The 24,636-nt window shown below is 36.9% G+C and overlaps 1 protein-coding gene across 9 annotated transcripts in view; it reads right to left on the bottom strand.

Moving 5' to 3' along the window:
• Positions 1-24,636, bottom strand: part of Ptpn4 (protein tyrosine phosphatase non-receptor type 4) — a 146,372-nt gene that overhangs the window by 23,262 nt on the left and 98,474 nt on the right. For all 9 annotated transcript variants that reach the window (XM_027417798.2, XM_027417803.2, XM_027417804.2 and 6 more), the window contains 10 exons: positions 18,441-18,600; positions 17,002-17,085; positions 16,863-16,919; positions 13,943-14,099; positions 12,972-13,138; positions 11,591-11,681; positions 11,404-11,465; positions 6,594-6,740; positions 6,147-6,275; positions 3,290-3,438 (listed from right to left, as the gene is read on the bottom strand). In XM_027417798.2, coding sequence (XP_027273599.1) covers positions 3,290-3,438; positions 6,147-6,275; positions 6,594-6,740; positions 11,404-11,465; positions 11,591-11,681; positions 12,972-13,138; positions 13,943-14,099; positions 16,863-16,919; positions 17,002-17,085; positions 18,441-18,600 — 1,203 coding nt within the window. The remainder of the gene's footprint in view (positions 1-3,289; positions 3,439-6,146; positions 6,276-6,593; positions 6,741-11,403; positions 11,466-11,590; positions 11,682-12,971; positions 13,139-13,942; positions 14,100-16,862; positions 16,920-17,001; positions 17,086-18,440; positions 18,601-24,636) is intronic.

The following is a 24,636-nucleotide window of genomic DNA, read 5'->3' as shown; positions in this document are numbered from 1 at the left end:
TTGTGGTTGGTTACACTAACAATTGATCTTTTCACTTTCCCTATCTGCATTAGGCATTTCACTGGTATGACGGGTTTAGGTATTCTTTGCTCATTTAGTCCACTCATGAAATTTACTCTTTCCTGTGCTTTATTGACTCTATCTTTCCTACTGCCATTTTTAGGAACCCTTTAAGTACCTTTTGCAATGCTGACTTAGAGGTTGTGAACTGTTTTAGTCTTTTCATATTAAAAGGTAGCTTTGTTGGATATAGCAGTTTTACTAGTTATTCACTTTCAGGGCTTGAAACATACCATTCTATGCTTTTCTGGCTCTTAAAAAATTTCTGTTGCAAGGTCTGTTGTGCTTTCCTTCCCTCCCCTCCTCTCAAAAAACAATTTATTATCTCAACAATGTTTTTCAGATTTATATATTTTGAAGTCTGCGCTTATGTATGTACATCACATGTATCCCTGGTCCAAGAAGTCAGAAGAAGGTATCAAATCCTCTGGAACTAGGCTTATAGAAAGTTATGAACCACTGTGTGGGTGCTGGGAATCAAACCCAGGCCTTCAGCAAGAGCAGTTAATGTTCTTTTTTTTTTTTTAAAGATTTTTTTTTTTTTTATTCTGTATACAACATTCTGCTTCCATGTATATCTGCACACCAGAAGAGGGCACCAGATCTCATAAGGGATGGTTGTGAGCCACCATGTGATTGCTGGAAATTGAACTCAGGACCTCTGGAAGAGCAGTCGGTGCTCTTAACCTCTGAGCCATCTCTCCAGCCCAGTCAGTGTTCTTAACTGCTGAGTCATCTCTACAGTCCTTATGCTCGACTTTATAAGTGAGCTGCTATTTTTTTCTTACAGTTTGTTTTGCTTTGTTTGAGAAAGGGGCTCACTATGTAGTCCTGGCTGGCCATAAAATCACAAAGATCCCCCTTCTTCTGTATCAAAATATGTTCCACTATGCCTGGCTGTCTTACAGTTTTTTGGTTGTGAGCCTAGCCTTTTACAACTGAGTCATCTCTCCAGCCCTCTCTTAAAGTTTTTAACATTGTTGTTTGTTTTATACTTTGGGCATTTTCAATGAATTCTACCATGGAGAGGTTCTTCTCTAGTTGTGTAATTTAGGGCTCTAAATACCACTTGGGATTAGATGTTTATTTCTTCCCTAGACTTGGAAACTGCTATGATTTTATTGAATACATTTTCTAGACCATTAGCTTTTACATTGACTCATTCCATCCCACAGACTTCTAGGTTATTTCTCTTGAGCATATCCTACAGTTTTTGAAAGTTATGTTTGTGTCTTTTTGTTTGCTTGCTGTTAAACCATCATGTTTGTATAGCATTCTTCAAACTTTGTCCATATCCTGATGTTCTTTTATTGTTTTTGCTTAGTCTAGTGTGGTGATATTTTGTTGATGATCTAACAAAAATAAAGTTTGCATGAAGATCAGAGTGCAAAGCTAGCCAGCCATATTAGTTAGTCATAGAGACCAGGCAGTGGTGGAGAGAGCATTGCAGACTGCAGTCATACTGAGGACAGGATCTCCCCTAGCCTTGGTAGAATTAAGAACTCTCTAGTGGCTTGGATGCTCTTGCTTTCTAATCTCCCACTTTAATCCCAATAGCTGTCTCTGTTTAATCTGTGCTACGGTCTAGCCTATTGGTGATTTCTACATTCCATATTTAAATTTTGCTCTACTCAGTTTTTCATTTCCAACATTTCTGTTTTATTAATCTCAATTTCTTTATTTCCTCATTCATGTGCAAATTAACTTTCCCACCCACTTTCTTACTTTGTCCCCCTTTCTGCTACTTTTCTTCCCAAGTCCCAATGTGAAATCCTTAGTTCATTAATCTGTTTGTTTTGTATGTTCTTTGAAGTCATCGATTATTTTTACAAGAAAATGTTTGAATTCACCCAACATTTTATCTGTTTTAGTATCTTTGAGTTCAGTAATCAAGGAGTATTTCTGTGTCCTAATTTGTGCTTCTGTTGGTGTGGATTTTCATTTTAGTTTTCTTTGGAGATTTGCTGAGTGTGAAGCCTACTCTTGCAGGCTAAACCCCCAATACACTAAGGAAGATGAAAACAAATTGGTTTATCAACAATAGCACTACACTGAATGTGATATGCAGTTAAAATTGACCAAAACCCAGCTGGGAATTAGTGTTGCATGCCTTTAATCCAGCACTAAGGAGGCAGAGGCAGGCAGATCTGAGTTTAAGGTCAGCCTGGTCTACAGAGCAAGTTCCAGGACAGCTAGTGCTACACAGAGAAACCTTGTCTCAAAAAACCAAAAGTAAAACCAACCAAACAAAGAAAAAATTGATCAAAGCCCATAATACACCATCAATGACCAAAGAGGAGAAAATGGCAAAACTAATGGAAAGTATACTATGAAGTTAAAAATCATTCAGACAAATTTGGAAGTTGTAATGAATAAGATAAAGGAAGAAGCCAGGAAAGGAGAGAAAACAGATATAAAAAGCAATGTTAAATAAAAGGAAAAGGAATACAGACAAATTATAAAAGGGAGGAAAAAACCAGGAGATTAAAAATGAAAAGAAAAAAAGGTGTTGAATAATGAAAAACACAAACAGATAAACTTAAGCAAGGGAATTCAAAAATAAAAAAAAACATGAAAGTTTTATTTTTTAAGACAAGAATGGCAGTACACATGTGTAACTCCAGAATTGGGGAAATGGAAGACTGAGGATCAGGATTTCAGGGTTATCCAGTTACAAAAAAAGGTACAAGACCTGCACATATTATAGGAGACCTCATCTCAAAAATTTTAAAATATAAAAGAAGGATGACAATTTGGATCTGATGCTTTCCATACTGTCTAAGCTTCAGAGGCCCACAAGGCTAGCTTCACTTTATTAGCTCCCCTTGCTTGTGTACTAAGGACCTCTGCTGGCCACACTTAGTTTTGCAATCCAAAACTGAAAACTCTATTTCTGCTTTTATTAACTACATAGTTTTGAGTATCTTGTTATACCAACACAAACACATGAAGATAAAGGCAGTATTTCATCAAATCTAACTTACAATCAATTATAAGACACATTCCAATTTCAGGATATTAAAATAGGAAAAGAGCTAAGAAAGTGGCTATTTTTTTTCCTTTCCATAGTTTCTGACACAGTACTATTATAATATCCCCTTTGCCTTCAACCTCGGAACACAACTTTCGATCTAAATATCACAGTATTAATCATAATAAAAGGTCAAAATACACTATGTATTCCCCCAAGCACCCAATTATTCATTCATTAAGGGCAGGATATAAATACCTGCAATGAACAACAATCGGTTCTTCCTTTCCAGCCCTCTTGTTTCGGACATGACAAACAAAATCCAAAAAGTCACTTGAATCATCAGGTACTCCATGGTCAGGCCACGCTGTGTACTGAATCTGAGTGAGTTGACGACTTTCATTTTTCTAAATGAAAATGAAAAGTTACACATTTTGACATAGGAATTACCTTTAAAGTCTAAATGCTTGTTTTAATTTTAGAAGGAAAGTAAAAGTACCTTCCCTTTTCTTCTTGCCATAGTGTATAAATTCACTAAAATCTAGTATTTCGACACAAGGAAAATATTTCACAGAAATAGTTGTATCCTTTTAAGGACTAGTTATTTATATTAATATACTTTTTTGTTTGTTTGGTTTTGTTCTTTGAGATGGGGTTTCTCTGTGTAATAGTGCTGGCTATCTGGCTGTCCTGGAACTTGCTTTGTAGACCAGACTGGCCTGGAACTCACAGAGATCCACCTGCCTCTGCCTCCTGAGTGCTGGTGTGTGCGCCGCCACCACCCAGCATATTACTATACTTTTACAACTCAATTTCTATATTTATCAAGTATTTTGAGCATAGTAACCAAATCAACAGGCAGAAATAAATTAAGGTCAGAGAACTACTTAAAGGATTACCTAAAAGAGATTCCAGGTGAACAAAGATGGTAAAGTAACAACTTTTGTATATGAACAAAAAATGAGATAATCTTTACATGTCGACACAAATGAAATTGTGGAGATTAGACAGGAAAAGCCCCAGGAGAATGAAATGGTTCAGCAGCTAAGACGGCTTGTGACCAAGAATGACAATCTAAGCTCAAACTCTGGAACCCACATGGTAGAAAAGAGACCAGATTCCTACTAGTTGTCATCTGACCTCCACAGGTGCACCATGATAAAACCCCAAGCACTCACACATACATAAGTATAATAAAATTCTTAGATAAAAAACTCCCAAATATATATAGATTAAAATTAGAATAAAAACACAAAGTTGAATAAGGATTAATTCTACTTGGTGAGGGAGGGAGTAATGGTGGATATAATTGCAAGTTATGGCATTTAATATTTCAGAGCTACCCTCCTTCATGTGAAAAATGAAATGACACTTACTGCTCCACTGGGCCATCTTTAGGTTGAAAAGGCTTTATGAGAAGACTAAATAAAATCAAACTATTTATTCATACACTTTAAAACAGGTAACTATCATTCAACATCATTCAATCTGGAGATGCCAAGGGAGATCACAGAAGTAAAAGTTAATCAAGACATGGGAGTAGTACCTACCTATCCATTGTCTGTTAGTGTATGTGTATTTGTATTTGTTGAAAATTTGTTTTGTCAATTATATTTGCCTCAAATTTTTAAATTAATTTATCTTTTCATAGTTCTGAGGTACTTAGCATTTACAAATAAAAATGCCATGGCTAATTATAGATAGACAACACTGAAGATAGAAATCATTACACACACACACACACACACACACACACACACACACACACACACACACACACACACACCTCTTTCTTTTGGTTATCTACTTGGGAAAATAAAGATTTACATAAAGAACTTTCTTAATGGTTCCATTTACAAATCACCTTATATTTACTATCAAATCCTTAACTGATTTTTATTTAAATAAATTTTTAACTTTTTCCCCCGATAACATTTGCTTCATTCAAGATTCCTGCTTCCTTCCTTTTATTGTAAGAGAGACTCTACCCCACTTATCACTTTTCAAGGTTTAACTGTTGATGGGAAAGGCCTGAGCCTTCAACGCTTGTGCTGCAGTTACTTCCTTCTTTTAGCCACCTTTAAAACAACAAGGAGGGTCACTGGGTGTAGTGGTGCAAGCATTTAATCCCAGCACTTGGAGGGAGAGGCAGCATGAGTTTCTGGCTAGCCCAGTCTATAACAAGGTCTGGGCCAGGTCTATGTAGTAATACCCTGTTTCAAAAACAAAAGTGACAACAACAAAATGATGGGCTGCTATCAGGGAAAGAATGAATTTCAGGAGTGAATACACGATACACAGTCTCTAGATCCTTCCAGGACTAGCAGCATGATGTTCTTTATGTGTATATTCCAACTAGGGGACCAAACCATCACTCATTAATCAGTGTCTACTTTTGGCTTTGGAAGCCAAAAACAATGACTGGTAGAACTAAGAAGAGCTGGCAGTCAGAAAGTTGCTATCTGTTTGCTGTCAAAAGGCCTTGAGTGTAACTTTTCTTCCTCATATCACCAAGATTGTGATGTTGCTCTTCTCCATTATTTGAAAAAAGTGAAACAAGTTGACAGCTTCCTCTATTGCCCAAGACATATCCAAATATTTTACTAATACTGATTGCACTAATTTTTTTTTTGTTTGTTTTTTGTTTTTCTAGACAGGGTTTCTCTATGCTTTGGAGGCTGTCCTGGAACTAGCTCTTGTAGACCAGGCTGGTCTCAAACTCACAGAGATCCATCTGCCTCTACCCCGCAAGTTCTGGGATTAAAGTCGTGCACCACCACTGCTCAGCTCGCACTAAATTTTTTATAAGCAAATGCTATGAATAAGTTAGTCCTTGCTCATAACTATGATGGAACTCAAAAAGCCACAGGGAGCCTTCTGTCTCTGATTTCTCAGAGCTGGGGTTACAGGCACTTGCAATTCTGCTCAGCTTATTATATCAGTGCTGGAATCTGAACTCTGGTCCTGAAGACGGTGCAGCAAGTGTTCTTAACTGCAGAACCATCTTTCTAGCCAATAGTTGAGTAATTGTTGTTTCCTAGTAACTACTCAAGACATTTTCAGCTTTCAAAATCTTTATAATAGTTCTTCTCAACAAACACTCTTGACTTCTTACCTCTTGGTTAAACAGTGTCATCTTCCTGAAGATATAGGCAGGGTTTCCTTCTTCAGAGTGACAGGTGACTTGATAGCATCCATAGCATGAGCTTCCTGTGGGTTCTGGCCAATACTGGTGACATTTAACCTGATTACCAACAGGACATTGGTGTATCATCTTAGGAATTGTCTACTTAGATCCTTTGCCAAAATTTTAAATGATCATTTAACTATTAACTTGTAAGAAATCCTTACATATTCCACAGACAAGCCTCTTAGATATAAGCATGGTAACATTTCTATCACAAGTATTGTTTTAGGTACACTCTGAAGTATTTAGCTGTAATAATTCAAAGCATGGAATCACAAGAAGAAATTAAAGGCTACAAAAGAATATTCTGATTACATAAACACAATGTAATTTGAAAAGAGCACAAGTAATGGATAAGATTCAACTACAGCTTACTCTGCCACGTTCAACTTGTGTGGTCAACATCACAACCATGGAGGAACCTTGTTCCCAAGTCATTTGCCAAAAATCTTTACAAGTGTGTGGTAATGGCCCTTGACAAGCAATGTACTGATTTATAATACTTGAAGAAGGAATTTCCATCTAAAAAGAAAAAGACATGAAAATTTTTGCATTTTGACATTTTACTATGATTGGGAAGATTAAAAGCATCCATTAATGTTAAACTGAACACAATATCTCAATAAACTGATTAGTACAATAATCTTTGTTAATAATTTGATTCATAAAAAAATTTCCTGGCAATGTCCAAAGTTATACATATTTATCATTCAATTGGTAGAAAGAGGAATTTGAAAACAAATATTTACCAAATACTTTCTTTCTTTCTCTTTTTTTTTTTTTTTTTTTTTTTGAGACGAGGTCTCATGATATATCCCAGCCTCCCATACATTATAGGAAAGTATGACAATATCTGGCACTACTATGGCGTATAGGACGGCTTTACAGAGAAATTTGTTTTAGAGGCAGAGAGTTTGCAAGGAAATTTTTATAAAGTATCTATAAAATAGTTTATTGGTAAATTTCCTAAGAGAAAAATTTTCATTTTAGTATTATGCTCATAAAACAGTGTGGAGAGCTAATAGGATAATGTTTAAAATTGTTTATGGAAAAAATAAGACAAAAAATACTGGGGAATCACAATTGAGCTACATCTGTGGTTTATTTTACCAAGGTGATATCTACACATAGTAATTCAGAGAATACCAAATAGTGTATACCTGAAGTCTCCCCATTAAACCAGCTTACAGTTATCACCAGAAGGTAGTTTGTTTTTCTAGTTTCTAGAACCTCTTTCACACAGACAGTCTGTACACAACAACTATTTTTTATAACTATCTTTAAAATGAAAACACAGTATATACAGTCCTATTGTTTGAAAGATAATGCCAAAATTAGTACATAAATTTCTCTTATTAATGGCCCTTCTTAAAAAACCTGTAATTTATTTAAAAGAGATTTAAGGCACTGGTAATATGTTTGTTAGAAGTAAGAAGGTTAAACTGAATACATCTCTAAACTTGACATTTTTTGGCAAATGTAAAAATGTACCTATCTGTAAGGGCAACAGGGAGAAATGAAAGTGCTGCATCAAAATGGATGCATACTTCAAATTTTGACAATATCATACCTTTCTCCAGAGAAGGTTTACCTACTTACACTTCAACCAACAACACACAGCAATGTATTTCCATTGGTACTTGCTAATATATCTATAATCCCTTATCTATAGTTGTGAAAATACCAATAGTCTGAAATACAAAACTGCTTTTGGTGTTTTAAAACTTGTCCTGACTTGAAGGCATTTTAAATTTGACCTCACTTGAAAGCATTTCACAGCAAAATCTGACTTTGATTGACAGAGTTTCTCTGTAGCTTTGGAGGCTGTCCTGGAACTTGCTCTGTAGATCAGGCTCTGAAGAGATCTACCTGCCTCTGCCTCCTGAGTGCTGGAATTAAAGGTGTGCACTACCACTGGGCAGGACTGAAAATTCTTTAAAAAAAAAAAAAATTCTAAAAATTTAGAACCCCAAAGCATAATTGAACCTAAGGTTTCAGATAAAGAACTGGACTTGTATATGTTATCATCAAATATTTGGTAAATAATAGTACTTCTATGTAGTTTAAATTTGTACTTGGTTTTGAAAATTGAGTACACTGTCATTTAATTGTGATATTTTTTTTAAGTTTTATAATAGTATTGTGGTTTTGTTTTGTTTTAAATGAGATTGGTATTTTGCTTGCATGCATGTCTGTCTGTTTGTGTGAGGGTGTCAGATCCCCTGGAACTGGAGTTAGAGATAGTTGTGAGCCACCATGTAGGTGCTGGGAATTGAGCCTAGATCCTCCAAAAGAGCAGTCAGTGCTCTTCCACTGAGATATCTCTCTAGCTCTGGGTTTGCTTTTAAAAAATAAGAAAAAAAAATTCTCACCAGTCATTATCTAAGGCCAGAGAAGGAGTTATGTGCCATCTTGTATCACTCTCTTCCTGCAATTTTGATTCTAGAAGGCTCTCTCCTTGCACCTGGTGCTTGAGTCTAGTATTCTGGTGGACACGAGTGAGCCCCAACAATCCTCCTAATTCTGACACCGCAGAAACAGAGTTAAAGGATGCCAATCTTGTTATGTGGGTGGGTGTTAGAATCTTAACTCTGGTCTTCATGATTGTACAGCAATCTTAACTGCTTTGACATCTCTCTGACCTCATATCTGCTAAAGTTCCTATGTAACTTCAGAACAGGAGGAGAGCTTTATTTGCCATTTGTAGGCATACAGGAGGCAACAAATAATTTGAGTCACTGGATAAGCATGTTTCCAGCTGACACCAAATAAGGCAACTCTGTGACCTTCCTATACTGCCCACAAGCAGCACCAGTACTGTTTAGTACCATATACTTCACATTTTTCTGTTTATTGTAGGTAATTACACCATTTACAATCACAATGATGAAATGCTGTCTAGTGTTCTGAGGGGCAAGAAGGCTGTGATATTATTCCTCATGGAGAAAGTACGGAATTCTTCAAACATGAGTTACACTTCAATGCCATTGGCTATGCATTCAGAGTTAACAAATCAGCAGTGTTAATATTAAATAAGTCTTTAAATGTAGTTATGTATAGACTAGCTGATGAAAATGTGACTATACACTTTTAAAAGCTATATACTCTAGAAATGATGATTCATTTTCCCTATTTCATCATTTATATAAACTTTGTAGAAAGAATCTACAACTATTTCTAATAGTTATAATTAATTGTATATATAAATTCATATATTTTGGCTTAAAAATAATCTATAGGGAATCACTTAAACAACATTGGTCCCTTCTTGACAAACTTTAAAGCTAGGTAACAGATACACTAGAGATTCTTCATATATTTTTCTCTTCTTTTATAGACATTTGAAAATAGCCATGTGGTTTACAATGTTCAATGTTGTTTACATTTCCTCTCCTGCCTTACATCCATTTTGCTTTAATTGAGACACAGTGTCTTGCTTTGTAGGTCCATTAGTTATGAATTTGGGAGTCTTCTATTGCAGCCTCTCAAGTTTTACATGTGTGCTTATAGTCCCAGCCTATGTGTAGAATTTTAACTGGACAGCATTTAAAAAATGCTGTCATTTGATCTTAGTACCCTTAAGTGTACCAAATATACAGATTTTTTCATTATCATCATTATTTAAAGTTTTTGAGTGAAGTTACACATTGATTAGCTAATAGAATGTGACGAAATGTGACTCTTTGATTGTGACCTTTTGAAAAGAGGTCTTGCTGTGCTGCCCTGGCTAGTTTTGAAATCTTGAACTTGAGGGATCCTCAGTCTCTCAAACACAGAGACTACATTCACCAGTGGCCTAGCTGTTTATACCTTAGGCATATATCCATTCAGCTTAACAAAATTCTTCCCCATCTAAAATATTTAATAATTGTCACATATTTTCTTCATGATTCCATATTTCAAATTTAAATACTGATGTATTTTCAACAGATGTCACCATCAAAGTTGAATAGGTAAAGTACTTATAGATGATAAAGTGTTGTACAATTATGCTATGTAACAATATAGGTGTAGAAACATAGGGAAATAACACTGTCCATGAGTTCAATGGTCGAAGTTAAGTGATGTGTATGTGAAGGTTGATTTTACAGTAAAAAAAAACAAAACAAAACAAAAAAAGAAACCCATTTCTCTCTCTCTCTCTCTCTCTCTCTCTCTCTCTCTCTCTCTCTCTCTCTCTCTCTCTCACACACACACACACACACACACACACACACACACACACACACAGTGGGGTGCATATGTAGGAGCATGTAAAGGTTAGAAGAGGGCTCCAGATCCCTTGGAGCTTAAGTTACAGGTGGTTGTGAGAAGCCCAATGTGGGTGCTAGGAACTGCACTCTAGTCCTCTGCAGAAGCAGCCAATACTCTTAACTGCTCAGCCATTTCTCCAGTCCCCTCACTGCTCCACATGTATACATTTGACAATTTCTATATTATGAAATTAAGGAAAAAGGCATTTTTTTCCTTTGTTATTTGGGGGAAATAATCCTCCTTACACTGATACATTTTGAGAAGATGGCCCAAATAACTCACCAAATAGGTTGTTTTTATCTCTATTGATTTAAAAGGCTGCCACTACTATAACCCAAGCCTACAACAGTATTATAGTAATAATAGATTATTCTATTTCTGGAGTTGATTATTCTACTGTACTGTTCTAACTAAATATTAATATAGCAGTACCAAATTACTTTAGCTTTCTTGGGGAGAGTGGGGGTGGATAAGGACCCACTGTGAAACTCTGGCTGACCTGACCTGGAGTTTTCTATGCATATCAGGCAGGCCCTGAACTCACAGATACTGCAGTCCTGCCTCCTGAATGTTGGGATTAAAAGTATGTGCCGCCACACCTGGTTTAGTTTTTTTTCATTTGTTTGTTTTGTTTTTCAAGACAGGGTCTCTCTGTGTAGCACTGGCTGTATGGGAACTCTCTCTTATAGACCGAGGCTGGCCTTCAACTCACAGAGATCCGCCTACCTTTGCCCCCCCAGTGCTGGGATTAAAAGCGTGCACCACCACCAACCTGTCCTGCCTTACTTTTTAAAACATTAATTTGATAAAGATTACTATCTTCAAGTTTTAATATTCTATTAAAGTTAGGCCTTCAATAAAAAGGAATTAACCTTAAAATTTACAATGGTTTCATTTATCTCAAATAACAAAAGCAAAACAAAAAACTTACATTTATATAGTTTGCATTGATGTAGTCTTCATTACCTTTTAAAAGGACCCGTGTAGCATCATCTAAAAAATTTTAAAAGAAACAAAGGATTGGCACATGCTAAGAGCAATGCTCTAACAATAATTTATACTCTGACCATAAAAATCTTTAATTAAGTTTATGATGGTAAGAGTTAATAGATACTTACAAGGCGAAATATCTCTGTATCTATTTTTGGAAATGTTCTGAGGTAATCTGGCACAAGACATTGTCATTCCAGGTTTTTTCCGATACAGTTGCTTAAAAAACAAACAAACAAACAAACAGAAACAGTCCAATAACTCATGAATAACTCTGCTTTCATTTAGCAGATTAGCTTATACTCTAACAGGAAACCCCACCCCCATACTGCACACACACTATGATACTCTTCAAAAAAGTAGAGTGCTGAGCCAGAACTGTATCAGTTCTGTAACTTTTGATACACACTCTGAAAAATCTGAAAACCATTGTCATCAAATTAACTGATATTTGAATAGCAAATCTGCAGAGAACATTTTGGCTTTATTTTAGAAGTACTCGCAATATACAAACTGAGATTATTTTTTTAAAAAAAGATATATGTCTTGTATGTTTTATTATACACATTTATATACAACATATACTCGAGAACAGCAAATATTGATGGCTATTTTTTTTACACACATGGGAAAATTCCTAGTTTTAGTAAAGATAAATTAAGTACACTATGATAGGATATTGCCATCTACAAATGTGTTGGAGTGGATTTATTAAATAACTATCGTGAATGGACACAACCAGTGGGCCACAGGCTGGACATGTCTGTTTTAAATACAGACTTTCAAAATTCACTATATACTCACTAATCAAAATAAAGATTAGGAGTGAAGAAACATTCTTGTACTTCTGAGATAATGATCTGAGGGGTTTTAAGACTTACAGACAAAACTAAAGAAAGGCTAAATATGACATAATATTAACTTGAAATACCAGTTATTTTCTTTAACTTGGCAGTTTTGTTTATTTTTATTTTATTTTTTTGAGATGAGGCCTTTGCTACATGTAGCCCAGGATGGCCTCAAGCTCAGAGAAAACTGCATTGCTGCAGATGTGAGAACAACAAATGATATGTGCCGTCACATTTGGCTTTGCTCAAGCTTTAAGCATACACCACATTATCCTTATTTTCTACCTTTCATAAAAAGAGCTAGTAAATTATAGGGAAAACCATTTATAATGTCTTTTCTACTCTTAAATTTTGAGAGGGGTCTCACTCACTATTCTAGACTGACCTTGAACTCATGAACTTCTTCCTGCATCACCTTTATTGAGATTACAGGTATAAGCCACTATGCCTGGCTTTTACAATTCTTTCAAAAAGATACTTATTTATATAGTCATAACTAGTATTATGAGAATAAACTTAAAAACTACATTTTAGACCATTTGATGTCAACCAGTTCAAAGGCTGTCATTTTACCTTATAAATGAGAATACATAGTAGGTTAGGCTCTTACCACACTCAAACTAATTAGCAAATACTGTTTTAATACAATGATATCACTTACATCAAACTGTGCCAGTACTGTTCCAGTGATAAGCCCCTCAGCTAGCTGGATCATTGACTCCTGAAGAGAATGGTCATCTTGATGGATACTATCTAGTGGGGCTTTCTCAGGAATATACTGGAAGTCTGGCTCACTTTCTAATTTTTCTTCCACTACATCATATACAGCTAAAATAAAACAAAACACATACATGAGAATCTTAATAGAATTCAGTAAGCAATTACTAGATATTTTCTATAGATTCAGTTATCAATAATTACTCTAGATCTGATTGATGCCATTGTGTATGAATCAAGAATGGCTGTAGGATTGAAAGGCTTTCCCTATTCCTTTGGAGAAACAAAGAGTTCTTTAGCCACATGCTTAAAATTTGAAGAGACTTTAAGAAAATGAGGCACATCTACAGAGGTGGGTGGCTCAGTGGGTTTCTCTTTCTATGTGTAGCCCGGGCTATCTTGGAATTTGCCTTGAACACAGAGAGATCTGCCTGCCTCTGCCTCCTGAGTGCTAGGATTAAAGGTGCGCACACCACCTGGTGAGATTTACTTGTTCATTAAACAAAAACTCACTGATTACATAACACTACTATTAGAATGGCTGAAGAGAAAAGCCACTTTGGGTATGGTAGAATAAGCAGAGGAAGCCTTCCTGAATGACACAAGAACATGTGTTACATCAAAACCAAGAACTGTTTGCTGAGCAGAGGAAATAGCATGTACATGGGCCCTAAAGCATATCAGGCTGGAGCTTTTGGGAAACAGTAAGAACGCCACTGTACCAACAGAATCGAATATAGTATGAATGGGAGTTAAAGGAACCAAGATTTTGGATTTTTTTTTCTCTAAAAATGATAGCTGTCACTGTCATTTGAATAAGAACCAGCATGACATGCTTAAAGAAGCCTACTCTGGCTAACAGGTCCAGTAATAAACTAACAAATTATGACAAATAGTGCTAAATAGAGTACTTACCATTAGGACGGACTAGAAGCACGAGTTCCCCAGAATGTCTCTCACAGCTAGCTTTAATAAGCAAGACTACTTGATCATGGGTATGTTCTGCAATGTCCCGGCCATTAATCAGTACCACTTGGTCCCCTTCATTCAATCGAGGGACACATAGGTCAGCCTATAATATAATGTAGGTAAGTATTCAAATATGCACATGGTATCCTGAAAATATAGAAATTTACTTTTTATACACTATAGCAGAACTAAAACTACATAGAACAAAGCATCCATGCAAAACTACGAAGATGGCTCAGTCAGTAAAGTGCTTGCTAAACAAGCATAAGGGCCGGAATTCCAAGCCCCAGAAAGCACATGAACATCAAGTGCTGCAGTATGAACCTGTAATCCCAGTGCTGGGAAGGTAGAACAGAATCCCTGGAGCTTGCTGGCTAGCCAATATAGACAATTAGGGAGTTCCAGGTTTACTAAAAGACACCATCTTAAAAACTAAGGTGACACATGTGAAACAAGCTTGTTCCCTAACTTGAATAAAAAAACAAAACCCTAAGGTGACAAGGTGGAAAGTGATTGAGGAAGATGTCAGCCTCTGGTTTGCACATGCACAGACACAGACACTTTCATCTATTTGAAAAGCAGAAACATCCTATGTTGTCTTACAGCTTCACTGAACAAATTCCTTTCTTATGGCAGGACATGTTCATGGAGATTCAGAAAAGATGCCAAAATATTATATATAAGCAGTCTTAATTTTGTACTGTTTAAATATATACAATTTTAGTCCCCATAGCTTAAATAACAGTAGTTTCTGAATGACATCCTCCAAATTTTAGTTTTCAGGACACACTGCGAATTACTGCATAAAGTATACATTTGCTGCTAGTGTTACAATCTAAAAACCATTATCTTAAAACCAAGCAATGGGGCTGGAGAGATGGCTTTGTGGTTAAGAACATTGGCTGCTCTTCCAGAGGTCCCAGGTTCAATTTCCAGCACACATACTAAGTGTGGTTACAGAGGAGTTAAAAACTGGTTAGTTACAGAGGGGCTGAAGCCCTCTGTACCTCCAGTTCTAAGAGGGAATCAGATGCCTTCTTCTGGCCTCCACAGGTATGGTAGGCATACAGTGCACAGACATACATGAAGGCAAAATATCCATACACATAAAATAAAAATGAATTTCAAAGAATATCTTTTTTCTTTTTTTTAACTCTAAAACAATCTTATTTTACATACCAATTCCAGTTTCCTTTCCCTCCCATCCTCCCACATCTCCCATCATCTCCCCATCCCACTCTGCATCTACTCCTCAGAGAGGATGAGGTCTCTCATAGGGAATCAACAAGGTGTGTCACATCATTTGGGGCAGGACTGAGGCCCTCCCCTCTGTATCTAGGCTGAGCAAGGTATCCCTCCATAGGGAATGGGCTCCAAAAAGCTAGTTCATTCACTAGGGATAAACACTGCTTCCACTTCTAGCAGCTCCAGACTTCCCAAGCCCCCCAAACTGACACCCACATTCAAGTGGCCTAGTTTGGTCTTATGGGGGTTCCCCAGCTGTCAGTTTGGAGTTAGTGAGCTCCCACTTGTTCAGGTCAGCTGTTTCTGTGGGTTTCCCCAGCATGGCCTTGACCCCTGTGTCCATATTATCACTCCTCCCTCTACAACTGGACTCTGGGAGTTTGGCCCAGGGCTTAGCTATGGATCTCTGCTTCTGCTTACATCAGCTACAGGATGAAGGCTCTATGATGGCAATTAAGTACTACTTAATTATACAATGGAGTACTACTCAGCAGTAAAAAAAAAATGACATCTTGAAATTCGAAGGCAAATGGATGGAACTAGAAGAAAACATCTTAAGTGAGGTAACCCAGATACAAAAAGACAAATAATGTATATACTCACTCATAAGTGGATATCAGACATAAAGCAAAGGATAGTCAACCTATAATCCATAACTCCAGAGAAGCTAGGAAACAAGGAGGACCCTAAGAGAGACATACATCGATTCCCCCCACCAACACCAAGAGGAGGAAATAGACAAGATCTCCTGAGTAAACTGGGAGCATGGGGAGAAGGGGATGGGGAGGGAGATAGGAGGGAGAAGGAGAGGAGGGGGGAGAAAACAAAGGATCAGGAAGGTTGAGTTGTGAGAACAACAGAGAGGGAGAGCAAGGAAAGAGACAGCTTGATAGAGGGAGCCATTATGGGGTTAACAAGAAACCTGGCACTAGGGAGGAATCCACAATATTGATCCCAACTAAGAATCTAAGCAATCTGAGTACCTTAACTGCCCTTCCTCTATAATGAGATTGATGACTACCTTAATTGCCTTCAAAGAATATCTTAAAAGACCAAGAAAACCAAGAAGCACAGCTGTGTGCTTTGCTTCTTGGTCACAAACTAACTAATGGATATGCTTTGACAAGTGTGATCTACACTGCATTCTGACCCATGAGAGCAGCACACACAGAAAGTGCACAGACAGACACACATGCAAACAAATCACTCATATACATAAAACATTTTAGAAAGTACATCTGTATTTTGTTTGTTTGTTTGTTTTTAGCTTTGGTTGGTGTGGAACTCTCTGAGTAGACCAAGCTAGCCTTGAACTCAGTGGAGATCTGCCTGCTTCTGCCTCTTGAATGCTGGGATTAAAGACAGGCAACCATCAAACCTGGCTACAAAATATATTACCTTTTTATTTTTTTGGTTATTCGAGACAAGGTTTCTATCTCCATTGCCCTGGCTGTGCTGGAACTTGCTCTTTAGATCAGGCTGGCCTTGTGGCTTTAAATTTACAGAGATCCATCTGCCTCTGCCTCCCAAGTGCTAGGATTAAAAATATGTGCCACCACTATCTGGCCCCAAAGTATATATTCTTAAAAACAGCATTTACATAAAATTTTGGATAACTTACAGGTGTTCCTGGTGCTACTCGGGACACAATTACTGGCATCTTCTGATCATATCCTCCCTGGAAAACACAAAAAAAGTCAAATACTACCAAACTAAGAACATCTTAATTTAAAAACTAAATATGACACATTCCAGATTACCTTTACATTGAACCCAAACCTTCCATTTTCATCAGGTTTCATCTTGATTAGAACAAGATTATCATGTGGAATGCCACCATTAGGCTGAAAAGACAAAAATAAAGAATTTTCAGATTATAAAGCATATATTTATCTGCTTGTATTATCAATGGTATAGAAATACTTAAAATTCTAAGAATAAGGTTTGTTTTAGGAAAATAAGTTTCTTTGCCTAATATTTGAAGATGCATTCTCTCATTCTTCCTTCCACTCTACTGGCAAATGTGATTGCAGTTGTGTGTATAGGTGTGTGAGCCTAATTGTGGAGGCTGAAGGGCAACATTGGGTAGCATTCCTCAGGTGCTGTCCATCTTGTGTTTTGAGAGTACCTCTCACTGGTACCATCAACTTACCATGTAGGGCTAGGCTAGCTGGCCAATGAGCTCCCAAGGATCCACCTATCTATACATTCCTAGTGCCTGTGTAGCCAGCACTTAACCAACTAAGCTATCATATAGCCTTTACTAAATATTTTTGAAAGAAACAAACTAGATTGTAAGTTATATAACAACAACTGCCATGTGTTAATTATCTTGGCATACCCACCTTCATCAAAATACAAGTTCATTAACCATGAATAATCAATGCATGCAAGAAGAGACACATAAACATCACTATAGAGTCACCATAAACATCACACACTCGAGTCGCCATTTTTGTTGATTAAGTCTATTGTAGTGGAACAGTACTCATCAGAAAATAGAATGGTTTCAACTTTTGGTAATGGAAAAAGCTCTGAGTAAATAACCAAGAAGGCAGGGAGTGCAGTAATCACCAAAGGCCTTTGACTCTAGATGCTGATGCCTACTATCAAGGAAATTTCCCTTTTGTATCTTAATTTCCTAATGTCTCTTTAAATTTCCTGAAACATCTACATATAACTGTGCTTGCTTTTTTAGGAATACACTGTATTCTTAAATTGCTAACTTCACTTATGGCTTATTTAAAACTTCTTGAGAAATAAAATTAATAAATCATTAAGATTCTAAGAACTCATTATTGTAAAAAGGCATATTCTGGAGAAGCAAAAGTTATAAATTATTTTGTAAAAGGTAGAGTGCACACACAATATTAGAGTCTGTCCTCAATTTTAAAAGGTTGGGGATATATTTACAATAAGAAATTACATACTAAAATAAGTATTTACTGAGTTATTAGCATTTTGGGGGAGCATATGTATATTTTGTATACTAAAATTACAGCTAACTTGTTAAGACATTAACTCAAAGCAATAGGTACTATACAAATGAAGAAAAAGGTAACGCCATAATGGTATAAATCATGATCAAAGAATCAGAAAAAAAAGACAAAGTATTACAATTTACAATTAAAACATGCTATGGTTCAAAGTAACCTGCATTCAAGATTTTAAAAATTCAAAACAAAGTGAGACTACCTACAGTGGACTTTTCAGGGGAAGAGGGCACATCAAAGGTTTCATTACTGTGGTTGACTAGATCTTGCTGAGAGTGGGAAAAATGAATTTGGTTCCAACTGTTTTTCTTAGATTGTTTGGGTGGTAAGGCTGGAGGCTGACCATCTTCAGGGGTCTCTTGTGATCTAGGTAAAAAAACAAAAGAGGGGAGAGAATGAATATTTTTTAGCAATCATCTGTTGGAAATACCTTATTCTAAATTAGGTCAAGCAATCCAGATACCAAACATGACTAGTGTGGAGAGCCTTTTAATATATTTACTTGGAAATGCTACCTTTTACTAAAAAAAATTATTTTAAAGTAGTGAATCTGTTTTTAATCAAACCAATAAACAGTCCTACCTAATTACAGCACCTATGAACCACAACCACTAGCAAGGCCCAATAAGCCTAAGGGTATTTAGTGGCACACATACCTTAGTAGTAACCAACAGCTTTCTAATTGGACTTAAGATCAACTTAACAAGAGAGAAATCATGATTGGTACTAGAAAGCTAGACAATTACCCAGGGCTAGTGGACTCATGGATCTTGGACAGGAACTTATAACCACTACTTTACTAAACTAGTGGAATCCCTAACTACACTCTAAATATTTGCCCTTATACACAGAGATGGGGTAGTTCTCATCCCTCATCAAGGAACTCTTTCCAACAGGAGACCATTACAGAAAAAACTAACCAATCAAAAAAACAGAGCTGAGGAGTTCAATGGATACATCCACATAATAACCTCTGAACCTAAGGCTTGGGGAACACTGCAGAAAGGGAGGTGCAAAGAGCCAGAGGATCAGGGAGTTCTGTGAGAATGTATCTCCTAGTAACATCAGAAGCCACATCCATAAAGTCTCACCAACATGGCTGGCTATACATGAACTGAACAAGGACAACAACAGCAGACATCAAAAGGGGAAAGGGAAAAGCTCACAAGGCCTGTACTCTACACAAAGAACTACAGGTAACTAAGGAATGCTGAGAGAAGGAGAAATACTCTTCCAGAGAGCGCACACCAATTATTTATCCAATATCAAATGGTCAGCCCCTGAAAACATACAGACCAGTAACAGACAGTCCAGGTTTTACACACACGCACACACACACACACTCACACACACACACACACACACACACACACACACGTACGTACATAACAATTAATGCAAAAGAGACCATGAACAAGTTGGCACTCCCACCAGCAGTGGAGGAGTGTTCCTCTTTCTCTGCATCCTCTCCAGCATAAACTGTCATTGGTATTTTTGATTTTAGCCATTCTGACAGGAGTAAGATGGTATCTCAGAGTTGTTTTGATTTGCATTTCCCTGATGACTAAGGATGTTGAACACTTTCTCATGTGTCTTTCAGCCATTTTAGATTCCTCTATTGAGAATTGTCTATTTAGTTCTGTACCCCACTTTTTAATTGGATTGTTTGGTGTTTGGGGGACTAGCTTCTTGAGTTCTTTGTATATTTTGGAGATCAGCCCTCTGTCAGATGTGAGGTAGGTGAATATCTTTTCCCAGTCTGTGGGCTGCTGTTTTGTCTTGCTGACTGTCTCCTTTGCCTTACAGAAGCTTCTCAGTTTCAGGAGGTCCCATTTATCAATTGTTGACCTCAGTGTCTGTGCTACTGGTGTAATGTTCAGGAAGCGGTCTCCTGTACCAATTAATTCAAGGGTATTTCCTACTTTGTCTGCTAATAGGTTCAGTGTAGCTGGATTTATGTTGAGATCTTTGATCCATTTTGACTTAAGTTTCGTGCAAGGTGATAGGTTTGGGTCTAACTGCAGTCTTCTACATGTCTGTAACCAGTTATGCCAGCACCATTTGTTGAAGATGTTCTCTTTGTTCCATAGTATAAATTTGGATTGTTTGTCAAAAATCAGGTGTTCATAGGTGTGTGGGGTAATATCAGGGTTTTCAATTCTATTCCATTGGTCTACCTGTCTATTATTGTGCCAATACCAAGCTGGAAATCAGTATGGCGACTCCTCAAGAAAATGGAAATGAGTCTACCACAAGTTCCAGCAATTTGAAAGAAAGCAAGGGGGTGGGGGAGGTTAATGGGAGGTTTTTGAAGGAGGAAATGGAAGGAGAAATGATGTACTTACAACCTCGAAATAAAGAAAAAATCTGAGTATTGGGTATTGAACAGAAAAAAAAAAAAAAAAACCCTCCTGGTAGGTATAGTCTCATGATCTTAAATGATTGTTCTCCTTTACCAGGGCTTATGAGGTTAATAAATGCAATCATGTGACAGAGATTAGAATATTAAGGTCATCATTGGTGAGACAAAACTGCATGGAATCTTGTCAGGTGAGAAAACAACAATTTATAAACATTAAAAAGTATAACTCTAATTTGTGGCAACAGGAACTGACAGCTAGGTATTTGGGAGAGATTTCAAGATAGAAATTATAACATTTAAGAACAAACACTTTATAGAACATAACTTGTGATTTTCCACAAGAGCCAGAAGGAAAAACCAGTGGTTCAACTTCTATCCTACTATGATGGCATCCATGAAAGAGAGCTTGGAAAAAAGAGAGCAGGAACAGGAATCATTTTTCCTCTTAAAATTTAATATATATTAATTGCAAAAATTAATAGAACAAAAGTTTTATAATGGTAATTTTATATATACAATGTCTATTATGTGTTTTTTATCACATTTGTTCTTCATTATTCTTTTGTACTAATGTCCTCCTTGCATTTGGTCTATTCTCAATAACCTCCTTTTAAATTTAGGTTTCACACATGACAGAAACTTCTCTTTATTTAACACTATGATCTCTAGTTCTATCCAAATTCCTCCAAACAACATGATTTCATTTTTCCCTATGGCTGAATAATTAATACTTCATTGTATCTAAAGTCTACATTTTGTTTATCCATTCTTCTGATGGACACCTTGGCTGATGCCATAATTTAGCTGTGTGAATATCCCCAGTGAACATGGGTAAGTAGTTAGCATTAGTGTATGACACTGATTCCCAGGAGTACTAAAGATGAACCATATGGTAGTTTTATTTTCAGGTTTTTTGAGGACCATCTGATTTCTGTAGCATTACTTTGCATTGCCATTAACAGAGTAAAAGGGTTCCTTTATACAACCTCCACACTGCCAGTCCTTTTTTGTTTGGGTTTTTTTGTTTGTAAGTTTTTTGTTTTTTTGAGACAGGGTAGCTTTGGAGCTATCCTGGCACTCGATCTGTAGACCAGGCTGGCTTTAAACTCACAGATATCCACCTGCCTCTGCCTCCCGAGTGCTGGCATTAAAGGCGTGTGCTATCAATGCCCGGCTGGTTTTGTTTGTTTGTTTGTTTTGTTTGAATGCTTTTTGTTTTTTTTTGAGACATGGTTTCTGTATATCATAGTATACCAGGCTGGTCTCAAATTCACAAAGATCTTCCTGCCTCTGTCTCCAGGGTGCTGGGTTTAAAGGCGTGCGCCACCACCTCCTGGCTTGTTATTTTTTATCATAATCATTCTGATTGGGATGAAATGGAATATTAAAGCAGTTTTGGACTGTAGTTCCCTGGTGGTTAAATAGGTTGTTGAATGTTTTCATGTTTTTATTGGCCACTTGTACTTTTTAAATTACAGTAGCAACATAACTTTATTCAGAGCGAAGAAGTAGGTCAAATGATGATCAAGAGTGAAAACAGGCCACATGAATGAAAGTACATAAGGGCGTGTACTGCTTTTTAAGAACTAGTTGGTCAGTTTATCTGCCCACTCATTACTGAATTATTTTCAAGTTTTCAAGTACTTTACTTGTTCTGGATACTAATTTATCAGATGAATATCTGCAAAGATTTTCCTCCCATTGTGCAGGCTGTCTCTTCACTCTGAAAACGGTTTCCTTTGCTAAGCAAAGCTTCTTAATTTGATGCAATTCTGTTTGTCAGTTTTTGCTGTCCTATTTTCCTGAGCTATTGGAGTGCTATTCAGAAACATGTTTTGTCCACACTCTGGTCTTGAAGTGCTTTCCATTTGTCTTCTGCTATTAGTTTCAGGTCTTACATTTAAGTCTTTGAAGCATTTTGAGTTGATTTTGGACAGAATGAGATCAAGAGAATTAGTTTTAGTCTTTTACAAGTGAATTTCTAGTTTTTCCAGCATGATAAAAAAAAAAATGGTTATTTTTGTTGTTGCTGTTTTTCGTAATTGTGTCTGTTTCCCTTGTGAGACAAAGTCTCCTTGTGTATCTCTGGCTGGGTTAGCACTCACTATGTAGACCAGGCTGGTCTTGAACTCTGTCTCTTGAGTGCTGGCATTAAAGGCATATGCTACTATATCTAACTAAAATTGATTCTTTCTTAAATTTAGTATATGTGTGATTGTTTTATCTGAATATACATATGTATATCAAATGCATTCCTAGAAGTGGGTACTGGATTCCCTGGCACTTGAGTCACAGACAGTTATGATCTGTCATGTGAGTGCTGTCATGTGAGTCAGCAAGTGTTCTTATGTGAACCATCTCTCCAGCACTAAAAATGGCTCTTGATATAATCAAGAAGAGAGCTGACCAAACATTACTCACTTTTGTGGACTGATAATAGATGTCTAAATGATGTTATCATTTTAAACACTACCCTTTACTCTTCTCCAGGGAAGATATCAGGCTTGTCCATATGACTTGCTTTGGTGGATAAAATATGAATTGAAGTGGCAGAGCAAAGGGGAGCTTTTTCAAATAGATCGTGATTCATTCTGACTCTTCTTTCTTGAAGAGTCTTCCATGCCATGAGACTAGCCATGTCCCAAACAGAGACTTGTCACTCAAGTGTCCTGGTATGGAACAGAGCCACAACTGACAAATGAACATATAGCAATGACAGCAACAAACTTTTCTTTTATGTAAGTGAGGCTCAATTGCTATAACAGCATAATTTAACGCAAGATAAATGAAAGGTTATGACAAGAGTAACCTTGGATACATTCTCTCTCTTGGCATGAACCTCTTTAGAAGTTGGTTCCTAGAGACCTGTAGTTGGGGCTGGGGAGGAGGGGTGGATTAAAATTGAATAGTGTGACTTCATGGCTTCCCAGAGAAGTTTCTGCTAAGAAAACAGCCATGAAGTTTTCTAATCTGGCATAAAACATAACTAAGTTAAGTAAGTCCACAATAGTGCCCACTTACCTAGGTGTCTGTGTAAAAGCAATTCACAGATCAAACACTCTTTAAAGAGTATCTTTTACTTATTATTTGACAATTTCATACATATCCATACTTGCTCATATTTATACTAGCTCTACCCCCCTCCCAACACATCTCCCTCTCTTAATCCTCCCCATTATTCTTTGGTAATTCACAAATGTTACAAATTCTGGTAGATCTATTAATTACTGCATCAGGGTATGTACCCCTTTTCTTCAATAAAAACTTCCTTAAGATCTGCCTTCATGGCCAGGTATCACAGGTTCCTTTTTTCTCCCCCCTTTTCTGTTCCTTTCAACTGCCAAGAAGACAAGCCTCTAAAGGCTAATGTATTTAAGCACTGCTAGTCCACAGAAGTATTTCTATGATCCTGAATACAGGCCTGGACCATGGCCTGCATTGGTATGAAGGTAATTAAAATAGACATCCTTTGGTAGAAGCTCACAGATGTCTAAAAATGTGGGCATTAAATGGCTCCCAAATCTAAGATTTTTCTGGCCTTGCAAACAGCTGCTTACTCAGGAAGGATTTACCCTCAAAACCAAAGGCTTGGAAGCAAAGGGTGTGTGAGGCTAAAATTAGCTGGCAATGGAGTCAGAGAAACTTTTCTTATTCTTGTTCTGGCCAAAACACATAGCAGGCTCAACTGAAGCATGGTCTGCTGAGGAATATCTGAGTGGTGAAAGCTGATGGGTACAAGCATAATGGTAGCAGTGCTCTGCTATGTGAGAGGGATGGCATGTATATGAAAGATTTTGCAAAAAACTGTTAAAACCACATTTTTGTGGGTTAAAACAGTCTATATATACAGTTAAAGGCTGGGGAGGTGGCTCCCCAGTGTACTTGTGATTAGAAATTATTGTCCTGGACAGTGCTTGTAAATTCAGGGATTGTTCAATTTCGGCTAACAAATATTTAGCCCATTCACTGTTTTTAGAAAATGTTAATGAGTACATTTTGAAAATTATATACAACATGGACTTTCAGAATGAAAATCTAGA

Source organism: Cricetulus griseus, chromosome 5 (assembly GCF_003668045.3).
Source record: "Cricetulus griseus strain 17A/GY chromosome 5, alternate assembly CriGri-PICRH-1.0, whole genome shotgun sequence".
In the NCBI taxonomy this organism is placed as follows: Eukaryota; Metazoa; Chordata; class Mammalia; order Rodentia; family Cricetidae; genus Cricetulus; species Cricetulus griseus.
This window is presented reverse-complemented; position numbering and strand designations above follow the sequence as displayed.